The sequence below is a fragment of the Lynx rufus genome, unplaced genomic scaffold, assembly GCF_022079265.1.
Source record: "Lynx rufus isolate CCGP_SWC_20201006 ecotype Redwood Valley unplaced genomic scaffold, mLynRuf1.p SCAF_16, whole genome shotgun sequence".
NCBI lineage: Eukaryota > Metazoa > Chordata > Mammalia > Carnivora > Felidae > Lynx > Lynx rufus.
Genome location: NW_025814830.1, coordinates 38,367,883 through 38,388,063, shown reverse-complemented (window position 1 = coordinate 38,388,063; position 20,181 = coordinate 38,367,883). Strand labels below are relative to the sequence as shown.

The window sequence follows — 20,181 nt, the reverse complement described above, 5'->3', positions numbered from 1 at the left end:
AGCTCTTGCTGCCCGCCGACAGACCAAGCCCTCCAGCCACCCTCCTTGCCACCTGGGACGCGATGCCGCTGCCTAGGCTGGGAACTCACTATCCCTGCAATCCCACGCCTCGGTGCTGCCAGCCAGCCAGCCAGCCAGCCAGGAAGAGGGCTCCGGAGACCATTTTGGGCGGCCTGGGCTCCTTCTTCTCTGCCACCCAGGCCCCAGAGCAGGAAAACCCAGTCCGATCAGGTCCTGGTGCTCCCAGCGCTCCCTTGGAAGTTACAGTATGGGTGAGCGCTGGGCACAGAATTCCTACATCTCTTCTTCCAGCTCCCATATTGAGATTAAAGTGAGAACAACTGCAGAAAATATGTGAAAGAATAAAGAAATATATTTAATACTTAGCATCAACTAAAAAGTAATATAAAATTACAAAACTTATATTTTGTCATGAATAGGCTTTTTTTGATAAGGACCACTTGGATTAAATAGAAGTTTCCGGTAAATAAGGGCCCCGTCGGCAATACAGCACACTGCTGCCAGGAGTCCGAACACCTGGAAACAAACACACTTTGTCATTGCTGTGACCATGGTCTGGCCTTGGGTCATTCACACAGGTTTTAAGTGTGTGCCCACTGGCTTCCTCTCCGGCTAGGGTACCAAGATTGCTCCCTCTGCTTCCACCTAATACTAAAACGGGAAGAGACTTCAGAAATCATTTTATTCTCATTTCCAAGTCTGCCTAGAGAAAGAGAAAAGATAACTTAAGTGAGCAGAAATAATATTGAGGTGGTGTAGGCTCTGAAATAAATACTTGTCTGGATGTCTTGACTTGCTCTGACATGTATTAGAGCCCTACTGAAGATCATACACTTAATGGATAGGATTCTAAATAGGCCTCAGGGGGAAAAAAAAAATTACGGTAAAGGGAATAAACTAGAACCAGGTCTTTAGGTACTCTGATGGCTATTTGAGAGCTGGCGCCTGGGCTGGAAAAGAGGGATATCATTTCTTGCATACTATTTGGTAAGTTCCATCCCATGGCCTGGAAGTTGGGCTTCTTGGCTCTAGATAACCACTCCGTTTCGCATCCTGAATCTCAAACTCAGCTTCTTAGGTTCTGACCACACTCAGTACCTCCCACCTATCCTGTGACTCTGGTACCCTGCACGTTGCCGGTTCCTCTGCCTGGAACCATTCCCCTTTCCTCCCTGTATTCCTGACAAATTGAGATTCCGCTGCCAAAGAGAGGTAGTTGCTTCCTTTTTTCTGTACCCCGCAGTACTCTGTCAATAGCTTATACACAGCTGTTTTCATTTCTCTTTCCTGTATTAGGCTCTAAGCAAGGTGAGGATAGGGTGGGCTCACATTCTAGTCCAGTGCTGTCCAAAAGAAATACAATGTGAGTCACCAATGTAAGGCACATAATTTAAAAGTTTCTAATAGCCACATTAAAAAGAAAAAACAAGTGAAATTAATTTTAAGAGAATATTTTGTTTAGCCCAGTGTATCCAAAATATAATTTTGACATGTCATCAATATAATAAAGTTATTATGAAATATTCTATGTTTTTTTCATAGTAAGTCTTTGAAATCCAGTGTATATTTTACCTGTATAGCTCATCTCAATCAGACCAGCCACATTTCCATTGCTTGGTAGCCACATGTGGCTTGTGGCTGCTGCATTGGACAGCAACAGCTCTATACTTTGTCAGCATCCACCAAAGTGCACCATTTTATTCTTTCAGTGTTTGTTTATTTTTGAGAGAGAGAGAGAGCGTGAGCTGAGGAGGGGCAGAGGGGGAGACAGAGGATTTGAAGCAGGTTCTGTGCTGGGAGTGGAGAGCCTGATGCAGGGCTCAAACTCATGAACTGTGAGATTATGACCTGAGCCAAAGTCGGTGGCTTAACTGACTGAGCCACGCAGGCACCCCCTGCAAAGTGCACCTTTTAAAAGAATGAATCAGTGAATGAATAAAATAAGTGAATGAAAGTACACTTGACCTTTGAACAACATGGGTTTGAACTGCATAGGTCACTTATGTACGGATTTTTTTTGATGTAGTAGAGTACTATAAATGTAATTTCTCCTATGATTTTCTTAAAAACATTTTCTTTTCTCTAGCTCACTTTATTGTAAGATACAGTATATAATACATATGATACAGAAAATATGTGTTAACTGTTTATGTTATCGGTACTTCTGGCAACAGTAGGCTATTAGTAGTTAAGTTCTTAAGAAGTCAAAGTTTAAAAAGTTTCAACTGTGTGGGAGGTCAACTTTGTAAGGGGTTAACTATAAATTCTATGCCCTGTCCCTCTTTCTCCATAGTAGAGGGATAAGAGTAAAGACAACTGGGGAAAATTGCTATTACAGCACTATCTCATTTCTAGAATAATTCTTATCCCTATGAAGTTGCTTAGGGCTTAGGAAGGAGATGAAAAACTATGGATTCTGACATACATGGCTGGCTGAGAATGGTTGGTTCTCCCAGTGGCCCATACCATGGAAAGACAAAGAAGTAGGATGGAGGTTTATATAAGAAGTTCCTAATTCACATCTTTAGATCAGAGTCTAGGAAAGCCAAATGATTTTGAACCTCCTATAAGAAATCTCAGAAGAGTATCAGATGGAACTAAAACCATATTATTTTACTCTTTTTTATTTTGGATTGCCTTCCAGGGTCAAGTCTGATTAAGCTGGCTTGCTTCTCTTCAAGCAATGTTCAAAATAATATAAGGCTTCTTCCAACCTTATCATGAGACATTTTGTATTACATTCCATCTGAAGAAGGATCTGGACAAAAAATAACTGAGTTCATGGGGAGCCTGGGTGGCGCAGTCGGTTAAGCGTCCGATTTCAGCCAGGTCACGATCTCGCGGTCCGGGAGTTCGAGCCCCGCGTCAGGCTCTGGGCTGATGGCTCAGAGCCTGGAGCCTGTTTCCGATTCTGTGTCTCCCTCTCTCTCTGCCCCTCCCCCGTTCATGCTCTGTCTCTCTCTGTCCCAAAAATAAATAAACGTTGAAAAAAAAAAAATGAGTTCAGAGCAGTCTGTCTCACCTTAACAAGTGGTATGTATCCTTTTCTTTAAAAGGAAGCGCCGTGAAAGTCATCCGTGGCTTTTTGCTTGACATCAGGTTTCTCAGAGCTAAGTGTAACGGATTCCAGTAGCTTTTCTCAGTCTAGTCTAGCCCTACATAGAGGTGGAATATATAGGAACTTCTATTTGGTGAATTTCAGTTTTAGGGTGAAGTCATATTCTTCCACGTTAATCAGGGCATATACTCATACAAAAAATATTAAGCCACTAGGTACTATATAATGGCCTAGGAAATCCAAGGATGATTATAATGTAGAGTTCTGTTCATATATATGTATATATATATATTTTTTTTTCAAGCAAAATTTAATTCTAATCAAACCTAAAGCAAGAAATCAGGAAGACCTCCACTTACCCCTCCAAGGACTATAAATGTTGTAGTTTCTGGTATCAGTGCCAACACAGATATGATTATCATGAATATTGCTGTTACCATTGAGTTGATAATATCCTAAAACACAGAATAGAAAGGTCAGCTCTGCATGAAGATCATCAAAAAAAAAAAAAAAAAAAAAAAAAAAGAATTAGCTGCCAACAGATTTTGAAACTTCCATTTTATTAAATAAATTTAGTGGGTTCTTTTTTTTAGGAAATCAAACTGCCACTATAGGATGACACCTATATTGAATTTGGTCTATAGTGATGCCTAGTGGTTCTCTTAACCCATGATATACCAATCATTTAACTGCTTAGGCTTATTTCTTTGTTCAAGAAACCCAGTACTCATCACAACAAGTGCCCTCCTTAATACCCATCATCCATTTAGCCCATCCTCCACCTCCCTCCCTCCATCAACCCTTAGTTTGTTCTCTAGTTGTCTCTCTTGTGGTTTGCCTCCCTCTCTTTTTCCCCCTCTTCCCCTATGTTCATCTGTTTTGTTTCTTAAATTCCACATATGAGTGAAATCATATGGTATTTGTCTGTCTCTGACTGACTTATTTTGTCTAGCATAAAACACTCTAGCCCCATCCACATCATTGCAAATGGTAAGACTTCATTCTTTTTGATGGCTGAGTAATATTCCATTATAGATCTATATATCTATATCTACATGTATCTATATCTAATCTATCTATACACACATACCACAACTTCTTTATCCATTCATCAGTTGATAGACATTTGGGTTCTTTCCATAATTTGGCTTTTGTTGATAATGCTGCTATAAACACCAGGGTGCATGTGCCCCTTTGAATCAGTATTTTTGTATCCTTTTGATAAAATACCTAGTAGTGCAACTTCTGGGTCACTGTTTTCCAGACTGGCTATACCAGTTTACATTCCCACCAACAGTATAAGAGGGTTCCCCTTTCTCCACATCCTTGCCAACATCCATTGTTCCCTGTCTTGTTAATTTTAGCCATTCTGACAGGTGTGAGGTGGTATCTCATTGTGGTTTTGATTTGTATTTCCCTGATGATGAGTGATGTTGACCATCTTTTCATGTATCTGTTAGCCATCTGGATATCTTCTTTGGAAACATGTCTATTCATGTCCTCTGCCCATTTCTTCACTGGATTATTTGTTTTTTGGGTGTTGAGTTTGGTAAGTTCTTTATAGATTTTGGATACTAACCCTTTATCTGATACGTCATTTGCAAATATCTTCTATTCTGTGTGCTGCCTTTTAATTTTTTTTAATCACTTCTTTCACTGTGTAGAGGCTTTTTATCTTGATGAAGTCCCAATAGTTCATTTTTGCTCTTGTTTCCCTTGCCTCCAGAGACGTTTCTAGTAAGAAGTTGCTCTAGCCAAGGTCAAAGAGGTTGTTGCCTGTGTTCTCCTGTAGGATTTTGATGGTTTCCTGTCTCACATTTAGGTCTTTCATCCATTTTGAATTTATTTTTGTGTATGGTGTAAGAAAGTGGTCCAGTTTCATTCTTCTGCATGTTGTTGTCCAGTTTTCCCAACACCATTTATTGAAGAGACTATCTTTTTTTCAGTTGAATGTTCTTTCCTGTTTTCCACATTGATCTATGTGTCTGTTTTTGTGCCAATACCATACTGTCTTGATGACTGCAGTTTTATAATATAGCTTGAAATCCAGCATTGTGATGGATTTTTATTTTAGTTTATTTTTTATTCTTCAGTTTTATTTTTTATTTTTCAGGATTGCTTTGGCTATTTGGGGTCTTTTGTGGTTCCATACAAATTTATGATTATTTATTCTAGCTCTCTGAAAAATGCTGGTGGTATTTTGATGGGGATTGCATTAAATGTGTAGATTGCTTTGGGTAGTATAGACGTTTTAACAATGTTTGTTCTTCCAACCCATGAGCATGGAATGCTTTTCCATTTCTTTATTTCATAAGTGTTCTATAATTTTCAGAGTACAGATCTTTTTCTTCTTTGGTTAGGTTTATTCCTAGGTATCTAATTGTTTTTGGTGCAGCTGCTAATAGGATCAATTCCTTGATTTATTTTTCTCCTGCTTCATTATTGGTTTATAGAAAGCAATAGATTTCTGCATGTTGATTTTATATCTTGCGACTTTGCTGAATATATTAGTTCTAGCAATTATTTTGGTGGAGTCTTCTGGGTTTTCTACATACAGTATTATGTCATCTGCAAATAGTGAGAGTTTGATTTCTTCCTTGCTGATTTGGATGTCTTTTATTTATTTTTGTTGTCTGATTGCTGAGGCTAAGACTTCCAGTACTATGTTAAATGGTAATGGTGAGAGTGGACATCCTTGTTTTATTCCTGACTGTAAGGGAAAGGCTTTCCATTTTTCCCCATTGAGGATACTAGTTGTGACTCTTTTATATATGGCCTTTATGATGTTGAGATATATTCCATCAATCTCTACTTTGTTGAGGGCTTTTATCATGAATGGATGCTGTATTTTGTCAGCTTTTTCTGCATCTACTGAGTGGATCATGATTTCCATCCTTTCTTTTTATTAATGTGGTGTATCATGTTGATTGATTTGCAAATATTGAACAAGGCCAAGGATAAATCCCACCTGACCATGGTGAATAATTATTTTAATGTAAGGTTGGATTCAGTTTTCTAGTATCTTGTTGAGAATTTTTGTATCCATGTTCATCAGGGATATTGGCCTGTAATTCTCCTTTTTAGTTGGGTCTTTGTCTGGCTTTGGAATCAAGGCAATTCTGGCCGTATAGAATGAGTTTGGAAGTTTTCCTTCCATTTCTATTTTGTTGGAACAGTTTGAGAAAAGGTATTAACTCTTATTTTTTATTTAAAAACTTTTTATTTTTTATTTTTATTTTTTATTTTTTTCAACGTTCATTTATTTTTGGGACAGAGCATGAACGGGGGAGGGGCAGAGAGAGAGGGAGACACAGAATCGGAAACAGGCTCCAGGCTCTGAGCCATCAGCCCAGAGCCCGACGCAGGGCTCAAACTCATGGACCGCGAGATCGTGACCTGGCTGAAGTCAGACGCTTAACTGACTGCACCACCCAGGCGCCCCTTAAAAACTTTTTAAATGTTTATTTTTGAGAGAGAGAGAGAAGGAGAGAAAGAGAGAGAGAGAGAGAGAGAGGGTGGGGAGGGGAGGGGAGAGAATGAGCAGGGGAGGGGTAGAGAGAGAGGGAGACACAGAATCCAAAGCAGGCTCCAGGCTCTGAGCTGTCAGCACAGAGTCCGATGTGGGGCTTGAACCCACAAACCACAAGATCATGACCTGAGCTAAAGTTGGATGCTCAACCAACTGAGCCACCCAGGCACCCTGTATTAACTCTTTAAATGTCTGGTAGAATTCCCCTGGGAAGCCATCTGGCCCTGGACTTTTTGTTTGTTGGGAGATGTTTTTTTAAAGTTTATTTGCGGGGCAGAGGGTGGGGGTTGGGGGGAGAGAGAGAGAGAGAGAGAGAGAGAGAGAGAGAATCCCAAGCACGTTCTGCACTGATAGTGCTCAAACTCAGGACTTGAACCCATGATCTGTGAGATCATGACATGAGTAGAAATCAAGATTCAGACACTTAACCAACTGAGCCACCCAAGCGCCCCATTTGTTGGAAGATTTTTGATTGCTATTTCAATTTCTTTGCTGGTTATGGGTGTGTTAAAATTTTTTATTTCTTCCTGTTTCAGTTTTGGTAGTTTGCATGTTTCTAGGAATTTATCCATTTCTTCCAGATTGCCCAGTTTGTTGGCATTTAATTTTTCATAGTATTCTAATTGTATTTCTGAGGTATTCGTTGTGATCTCTCTCCTTTCATTTGTGATTTTATTTATTTAGGTTCTTTCTCTTTTATTTTTGATATAAGTCTAACTAGGGGTTTATCAATTTTATTCTTTCAAAGAACCAACTCTTAACTTTCGTTGATCCATTCTACTATTGTTGTTGTTGTTTCTATATCATTTATTTCTGGTCTAGTCTTTATTATTTTTCTTCTTCTGTTGGCTTTAGGCTTTATTTGCTCTTCCTTTACCTGCTCTTTTAAGTGTAAGGATGGATTGTGTATTTGAGACCTTTCTTGCTTCTTGAAGTAGACCTGTATTGCAATGTATTTCCCTCTTAGGACTGCCTTTGCTGCATCCCAAAGATTTTGGACTGCCATGTTTTCTTTTCATTTGCTTCAATATACTTTTTAAATTTCTTCTTTAATTTTCTGGCTAACCCATTAATTCTTTAGTAGGGTGTTCTTTAACTTCCATGTATTTGTGGTCTTTCCAAATTTTTTCTTGTGGTTGTTTAAAGTCCTCTACTATTATTGTTATCATTATCGATGAGTTTATGTTTGTTAGTAATTGATTTATATATTTGGGTGTTCCAAGCTGGGGCATAAATATTTACAATGGTTAGATCTTTAATTAATTAATTAATTTTGAGACAGTGTGAGTGGGGGAGGGGCAGAAGGGAGACTCTCAAGCAGGCTGCGCGCTATCGATGCAGAGCATGTGTGGGGCTTGAAGTCACAAAACTGTGAGATCATGACCTGAGCTGAAATCAAGAGTCAGACGTTCAACCAACTAAGCCACCCAGGTACCCTGATTGTTCGATCTTGTTGATGGATATACCCCTTAATTATGATATAATGCTCTTCTTCATCTCTTGTTACAGTCTTTGGTTTAAAAATCGAGTTTGGGGGCGCCTGGGTGGCGCAGTCGGTTAAGTGTCCGACTTCAGCCAGGTCACGATCTCACGGTCCGTGAGTTTGAGCCCCGCGTCAGGCTCTGGGCTGATGGCTCAGAGCCTGGAGCCTGTTTCCGATTCTGTGTCTCCCTCTCTCTCTGCCCCTCCACCGTTCATGCTCTGTCTCTCTCTGTCCCAAAAATAAATAAACGTTGAAAAAAAAATTAAAAAAAAAATCGAGTTTGTCTGAAATAATTATGGTTACTCCAGCTTTCTTTTGGCATCCCTTAGCCAAAAGATATTAGCCAAATTAGATAGATGGTTCTCCATCTTATCACTTTCAATCTGCCTATGTCTTTAGGTCTAAAATGAGTCTACATTTAGGTCTAAATGTAGGCAGCATATAGATAGTGTTTTTTTGTTTTTTTGTTTGTTTGTTTTTTAATCCATTCTGATAGCCTGTGTCCTTTGATTTGGAGCACTTAGTCCATTTACATTCAGGGTGATTATTAAACGATAGAGGAATTTAGTGTCATTGTGTCACCTATAAAGTTGGTGTTTCTGGTGACGTTCTGTGTTCCTTTCTAGTCTTTGTTGCTTTTGGTCTCTCCTCCCCCCCCCCCCCCCCAAAGAGTCCCTGTTAGTATTTCTTATAGGGCTGGTTTAGTGATCATGAACTCCTTTAGCTTTTGTCTGGGAAACTCTTTATCTTTTTATTCTGAATGTCTTGCTGTTTAAAGTATTCTTGCCTGCATGTTTTTCCCAGTCAGCACATTGGCTATATCCTGCCATTCCCTTCTGGCCTGCCAAGTTTCCTTGGACAGATCTGCCTCAAACCTGATCCATCTTCCCCTGTAGGTTGACTTTTCCCCCCTTGTTGATTTCAGGATTCTTCTATGATACGCCTTGGCGATGGCCAGCTTTTGAATTTAATGGCAGTTCTCTGTTTCTTGGATTTTGATGTCTGTGCCCTTCTCCAGATTAGAGAAGTTTTCAGCCGTAATTTGCCCAAATAAACCTTCAGCCCCTTTTTCTCTCTATTCATTTTCTGGGACTCCTATGAATGTTATTCTATTTTAATAAGTCATTGAGTTCCCTAAGTCTACCTTCATGATCCATTATCTTTGTTTCCCTCTTCAGCTTCACTATTTTCCATAATTTTATCTTCTATATCACTCATTTTTTCCTCTGCTTTGTCCACCCTTGCTGTTATGACATCCATTCAGGTTTGCATCTTGGGGGTTATAGCATTTTTATTTTCAGCCTGAGTAGACTTTAGCTCTTTTATCTCTGAAGAAATGGATTCTCTAGAGTCTTCTATGCTTTTCCAAGCCCAGCTAGAATCCTTGTAATTGTTGTTTTAAATTCTAGTTCCAACATCTTATTTGTATCTGTATGATTAAATCCTTGGCCATTTTTTCTTCCTGTTCTTTTGGTGTGAATTCCTCCATCTCCAACAGGTTGTTTTTCCATTTGTAGATGTGCAGCTTCGTTCTCTAAAACTTCTGATTGATTTCTTAGGTGTTCAAATTGATTTCTCTAGCTGTTTGGGGGAGAAGACAAGCTTAGGGTTGCCCTACTCCTCTGCCATCCTAATCTATTTCTTTTTTATTTAAATGTAGGTGGAGGGAGAACTCATCTAGTTGGGAGTAGATGATATATTGTGTGGAAGGTTTACAATAGAATGGCACACTGGGAAGCTGAAATGCTAAGAGAAAATGTGGAATAGTTTAAACTGTAAATGAAACAACTTTATAACGTTAGTAAAATGCAATTAATAAGAAAAGCTATACACACTTGGCAGAAAGTGGTAATTTTCAGGAAAAAACTTTCACAGATTTGCATTAAATGGCTGGCTGATTATGCTATTATTTGATGATGTAGCTCATTCATTTATAATTTCTAGAAACAAAGCATTTGCCTTCTGAACAATGGCTTTAAAGGAAGCAACTTATATTTTGAATGGATGTATAGTGTGGAAAAGAAAAATGGTCTATTCTGGATGGTTTACATCTGTTTGCAGGTAACTGTAGGCAGGAAGGTATTGTTAACATAGAAATATCAGACTTTAAACCCGTGGTAACTTAGAAACATAGTTATTAAAAAGAAAATAGGAAGAGGTTCAATGGGGACAGGGCAAGATTAGATGCACAAAAGAAGAAAAAAAGTTCACATTTGCAAGAAATATTAACTGTCCTAGATTAATGCTTCTCTGTGTTGGATACTTTGCTCTGCTTCAAGGCAAGCCACACCTCTACTTCAGGTAGACAACCCTGCCTCCAGTGAGTAATTCAGGTAAGTGTATATGAATGGCCTTGGGTAAAGGTGGTATTCTAGGGAATGTAGAGAACCACAGGATAGAAAAGGATGTACCTGTCTCGAAACATCAATGATCCTTAATAGTCATTTAAAGCATTGTGTTTATAATGAAAACCAAACATCAATATACCATGGTGTAGAATGTTAATTTAATTACAAAAATGGAGATTTCACAGAAATTTTGAGCCTGCACTTGGATACCACTGCAAAGCCCTGGGCTGGTTTACTTTGTGTTTTCTGTCATTGGAACACTTAAGGTTAACAGAGAAGGCCAGCTCTACACACTGTGTCGGTTACTGCAACTTTGGGACAATGATAAACATAATAAATGTGAATGCATATGACCAAGCCCTTTCCTAAATTAGTAAAGACAGTGGTCATGAGGCAGAGGTACTTACAAGTTACAACTGCAAGATTAATTGGAATCTTCAGCCATTTTTGTCTCCTTCACTTTTGTTACAGTAAAAGAGGTCCAGGCATCTCCTCCATCTGTGCTCTGGCTCCTATTCCCATCCACCACTCTGCAGGCACCTTATTCTATTCATTACCCTTCTTTGTCCCTGGCCAGGTTTCAACTCAGTAGCCCTGAGTTACAACTCTAGTTACAATTGTAATTATAGTTGTCTCTCTTCTGCTCAATCTATTCCCTCAGCTTTACTATCACCTCTCCACTCAAGGCACACCACTCTGGTAAAGGGGCCTCTATTAACACAGTCAGTGAATATATATATTTTTCCAGGACTTATTTTTCTTTCTTTACATGTGGTAATATTCACCACTCCTTTTTGAAATGTTTTCCTCTCTTGCCTTCTGTGACACGGGCCTCCCTTGGGTTCTCTCCTGTCCTTCTCTGGCTACTCTTCCTTTTCACCCCATATGTTCATCTTTCCCAGTTTTACCTTCAGCTTGCTCTTCCCTCTGTGCCAGTTAGACCAGTCTCAGAGATCATTTACCATCACAAGGTGGTGACTTCCAGGTTTAACTCTTCTCGCTCCTGAGCTTCAGACCTGTTTTGAACATTTCCATCTGAATACCCCATAAGCAACTAGAACCTAGTATTTGTCTAACTAAACTCATTCCATTTGTCTCCCTGGCCCTTCCTTAAACCTATTCTTCTTCCTGTACTTCTTATCTCATTATCATCTCAAGATATTTAAGTGGCAGGTATTCTTAGTTTTTCTTATTTACCTATTCGTATCAATTCTACCCCATTAACGCCTTTCTCTCCAGCTACTGTCATGACCTTAGTCCAGGCCTTCATAATTTTCATGTTAGGGTTATAGAACCAAACTTTTAAGTGGTCTCTGAGACCTACCTCTAGTTTTGTTGCTCATTAAGCCATTATTGATACTGCCACCAGCAATCCCCTAAATTGTAAGCTGCTCATGTCATTCTCCTACTTAAAAAACTCTAAAAGCTTCCAATGGCCTTTGGGTTAAAACACAGGGCATATAAAGCCTTGTATGCTCTGACCTCCTCCTGCCTCCCAAGCTTCCACTCTTGTCCTCTCTTCTCCACAACTCAATATCCCAGCCATTCAGAACTATGCGCAGCTGCTCGAGGTCATGCTCTTTCCCCCCACTAGACCCTCATATGCTGCTTCTTCTACCAGGCAAGCCTATGATGATTTGGTCCCCTTCCCTGGTTTGGTGCCTCCACACTATCCTGGGTATACATCTATTGTAGCACCTGTTACACTGAATGGCTCATCTATCTTGCTTCTTGACTACATTGAAAATCTCACAGGTGTAAGATTTGTGTTTTATCAAAGAACCTGTTACAGAAGCTGGGATTAGCAGACACTTAACACTTGTTGAACAAATGATTCCATTAGATCAAGAGCAGAGAGGAATCTTTTCATAATGGAATAATAATCCCGTAGTTGACCATGCAGCACCATTTCTTTTCTTTTTTTTTAAATAGGTTTCATGCCCAGCGCAGAGCCCAACACAGGGACTGAACACATGAACCTGAGATCAAAACCCGAGATGAAATCAAGAGTCAGACACGACTGACTGAGCCACCCAGGTGCCCCAGTATAGCACCATTTCTAAGAGATTACAATATCAGCAAAGTTTGATCCTCAGATTTGGAGACTAAATTTCAGTGTGGCACACATAGGACACTCTCCCTCCCAGTGTATTCTGTTCAGCTTAGAGCTCCAAGTGTATTACTGGGACATGTAATAAGCTCAAGAGATTTATAGTTTGGAGAAAAATAAATAGTTTTATTAACCTTGGAAAGCAGACTGTGAAGAGCACCTATACCATTTTTTGAGTAAAGAGGATATGGACCATGCTGTTCATGTCCTTGCAGAAATCTCTGGAATAATTTAGCTTAGCCCTTTCTGCTACTAAATGACATTATGTACTCTGAGGGTCAACTGATGAAGGCATTGTGATCTCTTTTCCTAGACTTCCCTCCAGTCAGGTCCAGCTCTAAAGTGTGATCAAGTACTTTGGAGAGATGCTATGAAGATCTTCTCTGTTTCCCAGCTTTCCCCTTTTGGGATCTGTTCAGCTTGTGATTAGCTTGAAACATTCCTCACTGGCCTTCAAAAGTGGTTCTAGAAGGTACCACCTGAAGGCATGCTTATGGTTTGAGAATAGCTCTAAAGTCCTCCCTCCTTAACTAGGGGTTATCAGCTTGGCTATCAGCATTTTGGAACCCAGGAGGATGAGACAAGTGCAGCAGAGGAAGACTTCAGTGCAGCTACCAGTCTAAAGGTGGGAAGGGCAGCAGGAGGTCTCAGAAGGGAGACCCATAGAGACAGGATATTGAGGATAAGACTTGAAAGAGGAGAGAGAGGTAAAGACACTCTGTTTTTCCTAGAACTGGATAACAATCCAGGGACACATTCACCTTAACTAGTATCTTCAACTTGCCTATTTTGACAGTTTCTAGAATCATTTAGGCACTACACTGGGCAGTTATTCTTAATGCTATAAGTATGGCAGGTGAAGTTCATATGCTACTAAATAAGGTTGTACAATATAAGTTCATTATTTAGCATTAGTGTTTCCAGAATTAAGTAAGATAACATTGTGCTTTATTCAGTCTCCCAGATTATCTCAGTTTTCCATTTGGTGGTCAGAGATGTGCAAGACGTGGATACTTGGGTATCTGCCTCCATCTCTCCCCCCAATTTTGAGGCCATATCAACATGTATTTAAAAGGGAGGTAGAGATTAAGAATCTGCTATAATTAACTAGGATCTTAAGTTTAAATTTCTTTAGAAGATCTACAGTTCAGTGAATTCTCCTGACAGAAGGGTCAGTCACATCTAATAGATGGAGCTCAGATTTATGCTCTGTGGTTGCACCAGGGACAATACAGAACACATTAGCAGTGGATAGAATTCCTCCTTCTAAGCCTATCAGACATTACCTAAAGGCTTAAGAAAACCAAAGCATAGTTTATTAAGATGTCTCACTATGACAGGAAAAAAGTCTAATAAAACTGAACACTTACAAGCAAAGGCCAAAACAAACAGTCTATTAATCGATCCAGTCTCAGCATATATAAAATTATGAAAAAGAAAATAACAGCGACTTCAAATCCAGTGATGACAATGTACGGTTCAGGGGCTTGTGCAATGATAAAAAAAGCCATAGATGTCACAGTTAGTGCCTATAAGGATAAAAACAAACAGACAAACATGATTTATTCAATGATTATTGAATGCCAAGTTTAAATTGTAAAAATGATCATTTCTAAAGTAACTAAATAAATGGGTTTATGCCATATATACACACATCTAAAAGAGGAATGACCAAAATGTATGGATGCTGACTTCTCCTTCTGTTTTAGAGAACTAGGTGTCCCTCTCTGTTATTCCACTTGCACAACTAATACCATCACTTCCCACATTTGTTCCCTTGATCTTTCTTTACTACCTATCTTCTTTTCTGAGACCTTCAATATCTTCTCATTGGTTCCTTTCTTCATCATACTATAAACATATCCAAGTTGTCCTCTCTTAAAACACACACACACACACACACACACACACCCCTTCCATTCATCCTGCTCCCCAAATAAACTCCTGTTTTTTACTTCTCGCTGTAATGCTTTTCAAAAAAGTCTGTATACTGACTCCTAGAATTCCTTATCATCTGCTCATCACTCCTTAACTCTTAGCAGTCTGGAATCTACTATCAAATTTTAGTATATGTGCTGCCGAAGCGAGCACATCTACTATCAAATTTAAACTTAGAATGTTACCATGAAAAATACTGGGGAGAAAATTTTAAAATAAATTGTTAAGAAAAACAATTCTCCAAAGAACCCTATGGGGGGGATTAAAAAAATGCAACAATTCTGATGCTTCACTTTTTTTTTTTACATACTTTCTCTTACCTAAATAGAATGCAATCAGAATGGATGAAAATTTTAAGTGAAAAAAAACCTTGATAATTAATCTAATCCAATCACCTTATTTCCAAGTGAAGATACAGAACACAGAAATGTTAAAGTGAACTAAAAGAAAAATAAGCTGATAAGTTCCAGGGAGTCTGTCAACATCATGTTCTTAGGAGCTGTCATGTTACAGCTCTATCCAAAGTCTCTATGTTCTTGGAAAATGGTTTTGTCAAGAGTTTTCCCTGGCTAGACTTTTATGATTAGTCTGTCAGCCAGTACCATCTACATAGTCTTTTTGACCTTAAATCTATTCAGGCTACTTATTTATGATTCTTTCAATTACCGTATTCGTATACAAACAGCCTACCTTCTAAATTGGTCAGTTTGAGTATGTAGCAAATGTAACCAGTAACTAAATAAGTCATTCTTTGTAATTAACATAATTACTCTTAGCAACATGTCACCTCAAACCACTTCATTTACTCTACTGAACCGCCCCCTTGAGCTCATGGGTTATGATACGTAGGGTCACTTTTTCAGCCCTCATCCCCTTTAAACTTTCCACACCAAGGAATTTGACATTGGTGTTTAATCCATTTTCTTACAAGTTCCCATGATTTCAGTTACACTGAGTTCTCCCCCGTTCCATTATTTACAGCTCTTCTATCTTTACTAACCCTTGGCCTTTGTCTCCTGTTCTCTTTTAAATATCCCACTAATATCTCAAACATTTCTTTTACCACTCTATGGAAATTGCTTTTCCTCAGATCATCAGTGATTTCAGAAATACTAAATTTAATGAACATTTTTTACTCCTTATGCTACTGGACCCTCATGACTTGTCATTGGCTGTCTTTTCCTGTTTTTCTACTCCTTGGGCTGGCATGTCACCTCTCCTAGTTCTTATATCTCTGCAACTATTCTCCCTTGGTGGGCTTCTCTGCCTTTACCCATTCTTTTAAAATGCTGGCATTCCTTTAGATTCTGTCTATGACCCACTCAGTGAATGTGGGTCTTTCTCCCAGGTCTGTCCTCAACATCTTACATGTAACTAGCCATCTGCAATCTCTGAGTACCTGCAGGAATCTCAAATTCACCATCACCAAAATTGAACTCACCTTGCCTTTCCCTCCTATATGCACTATCTTAATTGGTGATACCACCATCTATCTTTTTTTTTAAGTGTAATTTATTTATTTTGAGAGAGAGAGAGCAAGAGAGCCAGTGAGGAAGGAGCAGAGAGAGAGGAAGAGAGAGAATCCCAAGCAGGCTCTGCACTGTGAGCACAGAGCCTGATGCAGGGCTCGATCCCATGAACTGTGAGGTCATGACCTGAGTCAAAATCAAGAGTCCGATGCCCAACCGAGCCACCCAGGTGCCCCAGATACCACCATCTATCTTATCACCCACCCTAAAATCCTAATATCAGTGTTCCTAATTACTCCTCACAACTGATCAATCATCAGTTCCTGCTGATTTGATGCCTAATGTCTTGGGAACTTACTCCCTCCTCTTCATCCCTAAACTAATGCCCTTCAATATCTTCCCTGAACTATGATGACAAAGGTAGGTATTACAGTAAAATTTCTAAAATGCAAGTGCATTTTCAAGGGCTCCCTGTGGTCTTGAGAATAGAGCCTACCTCTCACCATGGTATTCAGTCTTAAAGGATTCAGCTCCTGTCCACTTCTCTAGCAGAGTTTCTTCACAATTTATCCACATAAATTGTTTAATCCAGTGTTTAATTCTGAAATTAAACTTCTGATCCTCTGCCTACATTTGCTTCACCTACAAGCTTTCAGTGGATGGCAACTCCACCCTTCCAGTTGCTTAGGCCAAAAACTTGGGAGTTATCTTGACTCCTCTTTTTCTTACACCTCATCTGGTTCATCAGCAAATTGTGTTGGGGCTACTTTCAAAATGTATCCCAAATATGATCATTCTTGAGCTACCATCTCATTGCCCAGATTACTGCAAGAGCTCTAACTGGTCTCCTTGGTTCTACCCTTGCCCTTGCAGCAATTCCCACCCCACCCACCTCCTGTTCCCCCTGACCAATCTATTGTCAACATAGCAGCTGGCCTATTTTTTTTTTTTTTAATGTCAGCTCATGTACAACCTTACTCAAAACCTTCCTCATCTCTCACTGTGTCCCCCTACTGTGTCACTCTACTCCATCCACATTGGTTTCCTTGCTTTTTCTTGAACCTTCAGGTACATTGCTGTCACAGAGCCATGGATGTTCCTTTGCCTTAAACTCTTTTCCTCCAGATATTCTCATAGCTAACACCCTAGCCTCACTCAACTGCTCAGTTGTCATCTCAACAAGGCCTAACCTGATCACTCTATTACTGCAACCTGCAACCTTCCTCCCCTTACACTCCTTTCCCTGGCTTTACTTGTCTCTTGTTCCACAGCACGTACCACTTTTTAGAATACTGCATCATTTATTTATTTATTGTGTTTACCGTCTGTCTCCCCACCTTCCCACCCCAATATGTAAACTCTGTTAAGGGCTAGGGATCTTTGCTTTGTTCACTGATATCTCAGAGCCTGGAACATGGTAGGCTTTCAATAAATATTTGTTGAATGAAAAAAATAAAACAATGCTCAACTTGTTAAAATTTGCTGCACAGGGGCACCTGGGTGGCTCAGTCGGTTGAGTGTCTGACTTTGGCTCAGGTCATGATCTTGCGGTTTGTGAGTTTGAGCCTCACATCGGGTGGCTGCTGTCAGCGTGGAGCCTGCTTCAGATCCTCTTTCCCCCACTCTCTCTGCACTTCCCCCATATGTCCTCTCTCTCTCAAAAGTAAAAACATTACACAAGTCAAAAAAAAATTTGCTGCATAAATCATGCTGGGTTTTTTTGCCTCCATGTATTTGCTCAGGTGGCTGTCCTTCAGACCCCACCCTTTGTTCCTCTAGGAAGTTTCATGATACCTCTCTTTATCTTGTCCTTGGTTATATGTCTCACTCTCTGGCCTATCCCCATCTTCTCACATAGACCTATGGCTCTGCTCATAGGTCTGTCTCTTTGACTACACTGAAGAAATTCCGTGAGTCAGAGACTTTTGTTTTGGTTGTCTTTGTTGTTCCAGGGCCCAAGTCAGATCTTTAGAATATAACTAAATACTCCAGATGTTTGTTGCAGGAACTGATATGTCTGAAACTAAACCTTTCTCACAAGATCTTGTTTCTCCTCCAGTGTTCCAGAGCTTCCAGTAGTGGGCATAAAACTCCAGACCCTGAGGCCACTTCTTCCCTGATTATTTACTCCTAACCCAAAGTAATCTCTCTGTTCTTCGAACTCTAAAGTAATTTTCTAAACCTCTCTTACTCATTCTGACTTGTATTAAGTTATAGTTGTTTCTCAGAATCACAGACTTTTGGTGTGGGAGGGACCTTGTGTGCAATTTGTTCTACCCACTCACCTGAAGTGTGAATCTCCTTTACAGCATCCTCGCTCATCTACGCCTGTTAGCTTTGGCTGTTCAGGAATGTACTCCCTTCCCAAGTGGTGTGGCCACTTAATTTGGGCAACTTTCCCGATAGACAATTCTCCCTCGTATTAAGTAGAACTGTTTCCCTGTAACTTCTATTTCCATCCCCTCCTTTAAAGAGAGAGGTCACCGCTTTAAAATGTAAACATTATTTTTTCCTTCTCCTTTTCTTTTCTTGAGTTCCTTCAACATATTCTCCCGTGACAGTCTCTACTGCTCTAACCAGCCAGGGCACCTTCCTCCAAATCATGGCTCATTCTCTCCAGACCTCTGTTCAGAACTGAGTGCAGGGCGCTCGCCATGCCTGACGCCACGAAGCGGGCAGCCCCACTGTCCTCTGCGGGCTATAAGCACAGCTGCGTGGCCTGGTAACCTGGGTGGCTGGTGTGCAGGGCCAAGTGGAGGCCACTCGTGCAGACCTGCGCACTTTGCTTTGGGACTGTGTCCGTGAACCCCTGAAGGGCAGACAGTGCCTTCTCTCCTTCTGCCCCCGGGTGCACAATCAACTGCCTTGCCTCTCGGCAGGCCTAGGGTGAACGACAAGGCAGGGGGGGCGCCTGGGTGGCTCAGTCGGTTGAGCCTCCCACTTCGGCTCTGAGGGCTCGAGCCCCACCTCAAGCTCTGTGCTGTTCAGAGCCTGGAGCCTGCTTCAGATTCTGTGTCTCCTTCTCTCTCTGCCCCTGTCCCACTCGCGCTGTGTCTCTGTCTCTCAAAAATAAATAAACAACAACAACAAAAAAAACCCCACAAAACTTAAAAGAAAGAGAAGGCAGGGGATTCCGCTTTGTACTTGAGAGCCATCTCCCGCTGCTGCCCTTGAGCACGCTTCAACACCGCCCCCACCCGGTGGCCTGGCCTCACCAGCCGCAGCATCTTCACTTGGCCTTTCACGCTTAAGCAGAAGGGGCGATGCTTCTGCTTCAGAGTCTGCATCGCGCTCGCAGCCGACCCAGCAACAACGCGTCTTTCCTTCAGACCTTCTCCTCAGCGCACGGCTCCGCCGGTCCTCGCGCGGCGACCGCAACTGTCACAGCCACCGCCCGCGGCCCTTCTAGGATTCCCGTGCTCGCGCGCGCGCGCGCACGCGCACGTCACCGCGGTCTGCACTCGGGCGCATGCGCCCCACGGGAGCGGGTTGCTCGCGTCTCTCGCCTTCTCTCTCTCTCTCTCCCTCTTACTCCCTCTCTCTCCCTCTCTCCCCGAACTGGTGGGGTTTGCCTGCTACATTTCCACTGGCCTATGGGGAACCACGCTGGCTGGTCCCTCTTAATGCCGCCCCATCCCGCACTACCAGGCACCAATGACAACTGCTCTCCAGCAGTCCATATGGGTTTTCCTGTCTGGGAGTGCTTCCGGAGGTGGGTGCGGGATGGGGGTGGGAGGGGGGGTGGAGTTCAGGAATGCCTGCTGGGCAACCCCAGACTTTGGGAATCTCAAATAACACCCCTCAGAGAGGATTTCCCTTGGTCACTCTGTCTAGAGTAGCCACCATCACTTTCTCTTCATAGCACTTATCACTAGGTGATATATTTAAGAATATAAATTGCACAAAACCAGGGGCTTGCCTGTGTCTGTTTCTCTCCTTGCAAGGTCCCCAGGGTCTGACACATAATAGATGTAGAATATGTGTAATCTAAACTAATGGCCTGGGCCTTATACCCTGTCCTTGTCCCCAGGGGACCACAGTCTGATCTAACAGCTTCATCCCAAGTCCCAAAAATGTTGCACTTAATACTGAAGTTTGTGGAGGGCACGTTTGCCCTGTGCTAGGTCTGTGGCAGATATCACAGAAAGCACTAGATGAGGTTGTGGCTTTCGGGTAGCTGATTTAGAGACTGAGTGAAACCTCTCATAAATGACGTCCTCTTCCC

The 20,181-nt window shown here is 41.1% G+C and overlaps 2 protein-coding genes across 2 annotated transcripts in view; one reads left to right on the top strand and one right to left on the bottom strand.

The window, feature by feature from the left end:
* Positions 1-20,181, top strand: part of TK2 (thymidine kinase 2) — a 97,860-nt gene that overhangs the window by 41,455 nt on the left and 36,224 nt on the right. The window lies entirely within an intron of this gene.
* LOC124511363 (chemokine-like factor) lies at positions 393-19,384 on the bottom strand. The gene is made up of 4 exons (XM_047078522.1): positions 19,172-19,384; positions 13,920-14,078; positions 3,439-3,534; positions 393-537 (listed from the first exon to the last, which is right to left on the bottom strand). Exons 1-4 carry the CDS (start codon positions 19,241-19,243, stop codon positions 421-423), a joined length of 444 nt encoding a protein of 147 aa, XP_046934478.1. The 5' UTR covers positions 19,244-19,384; the 3' UTR covers positions 393-420.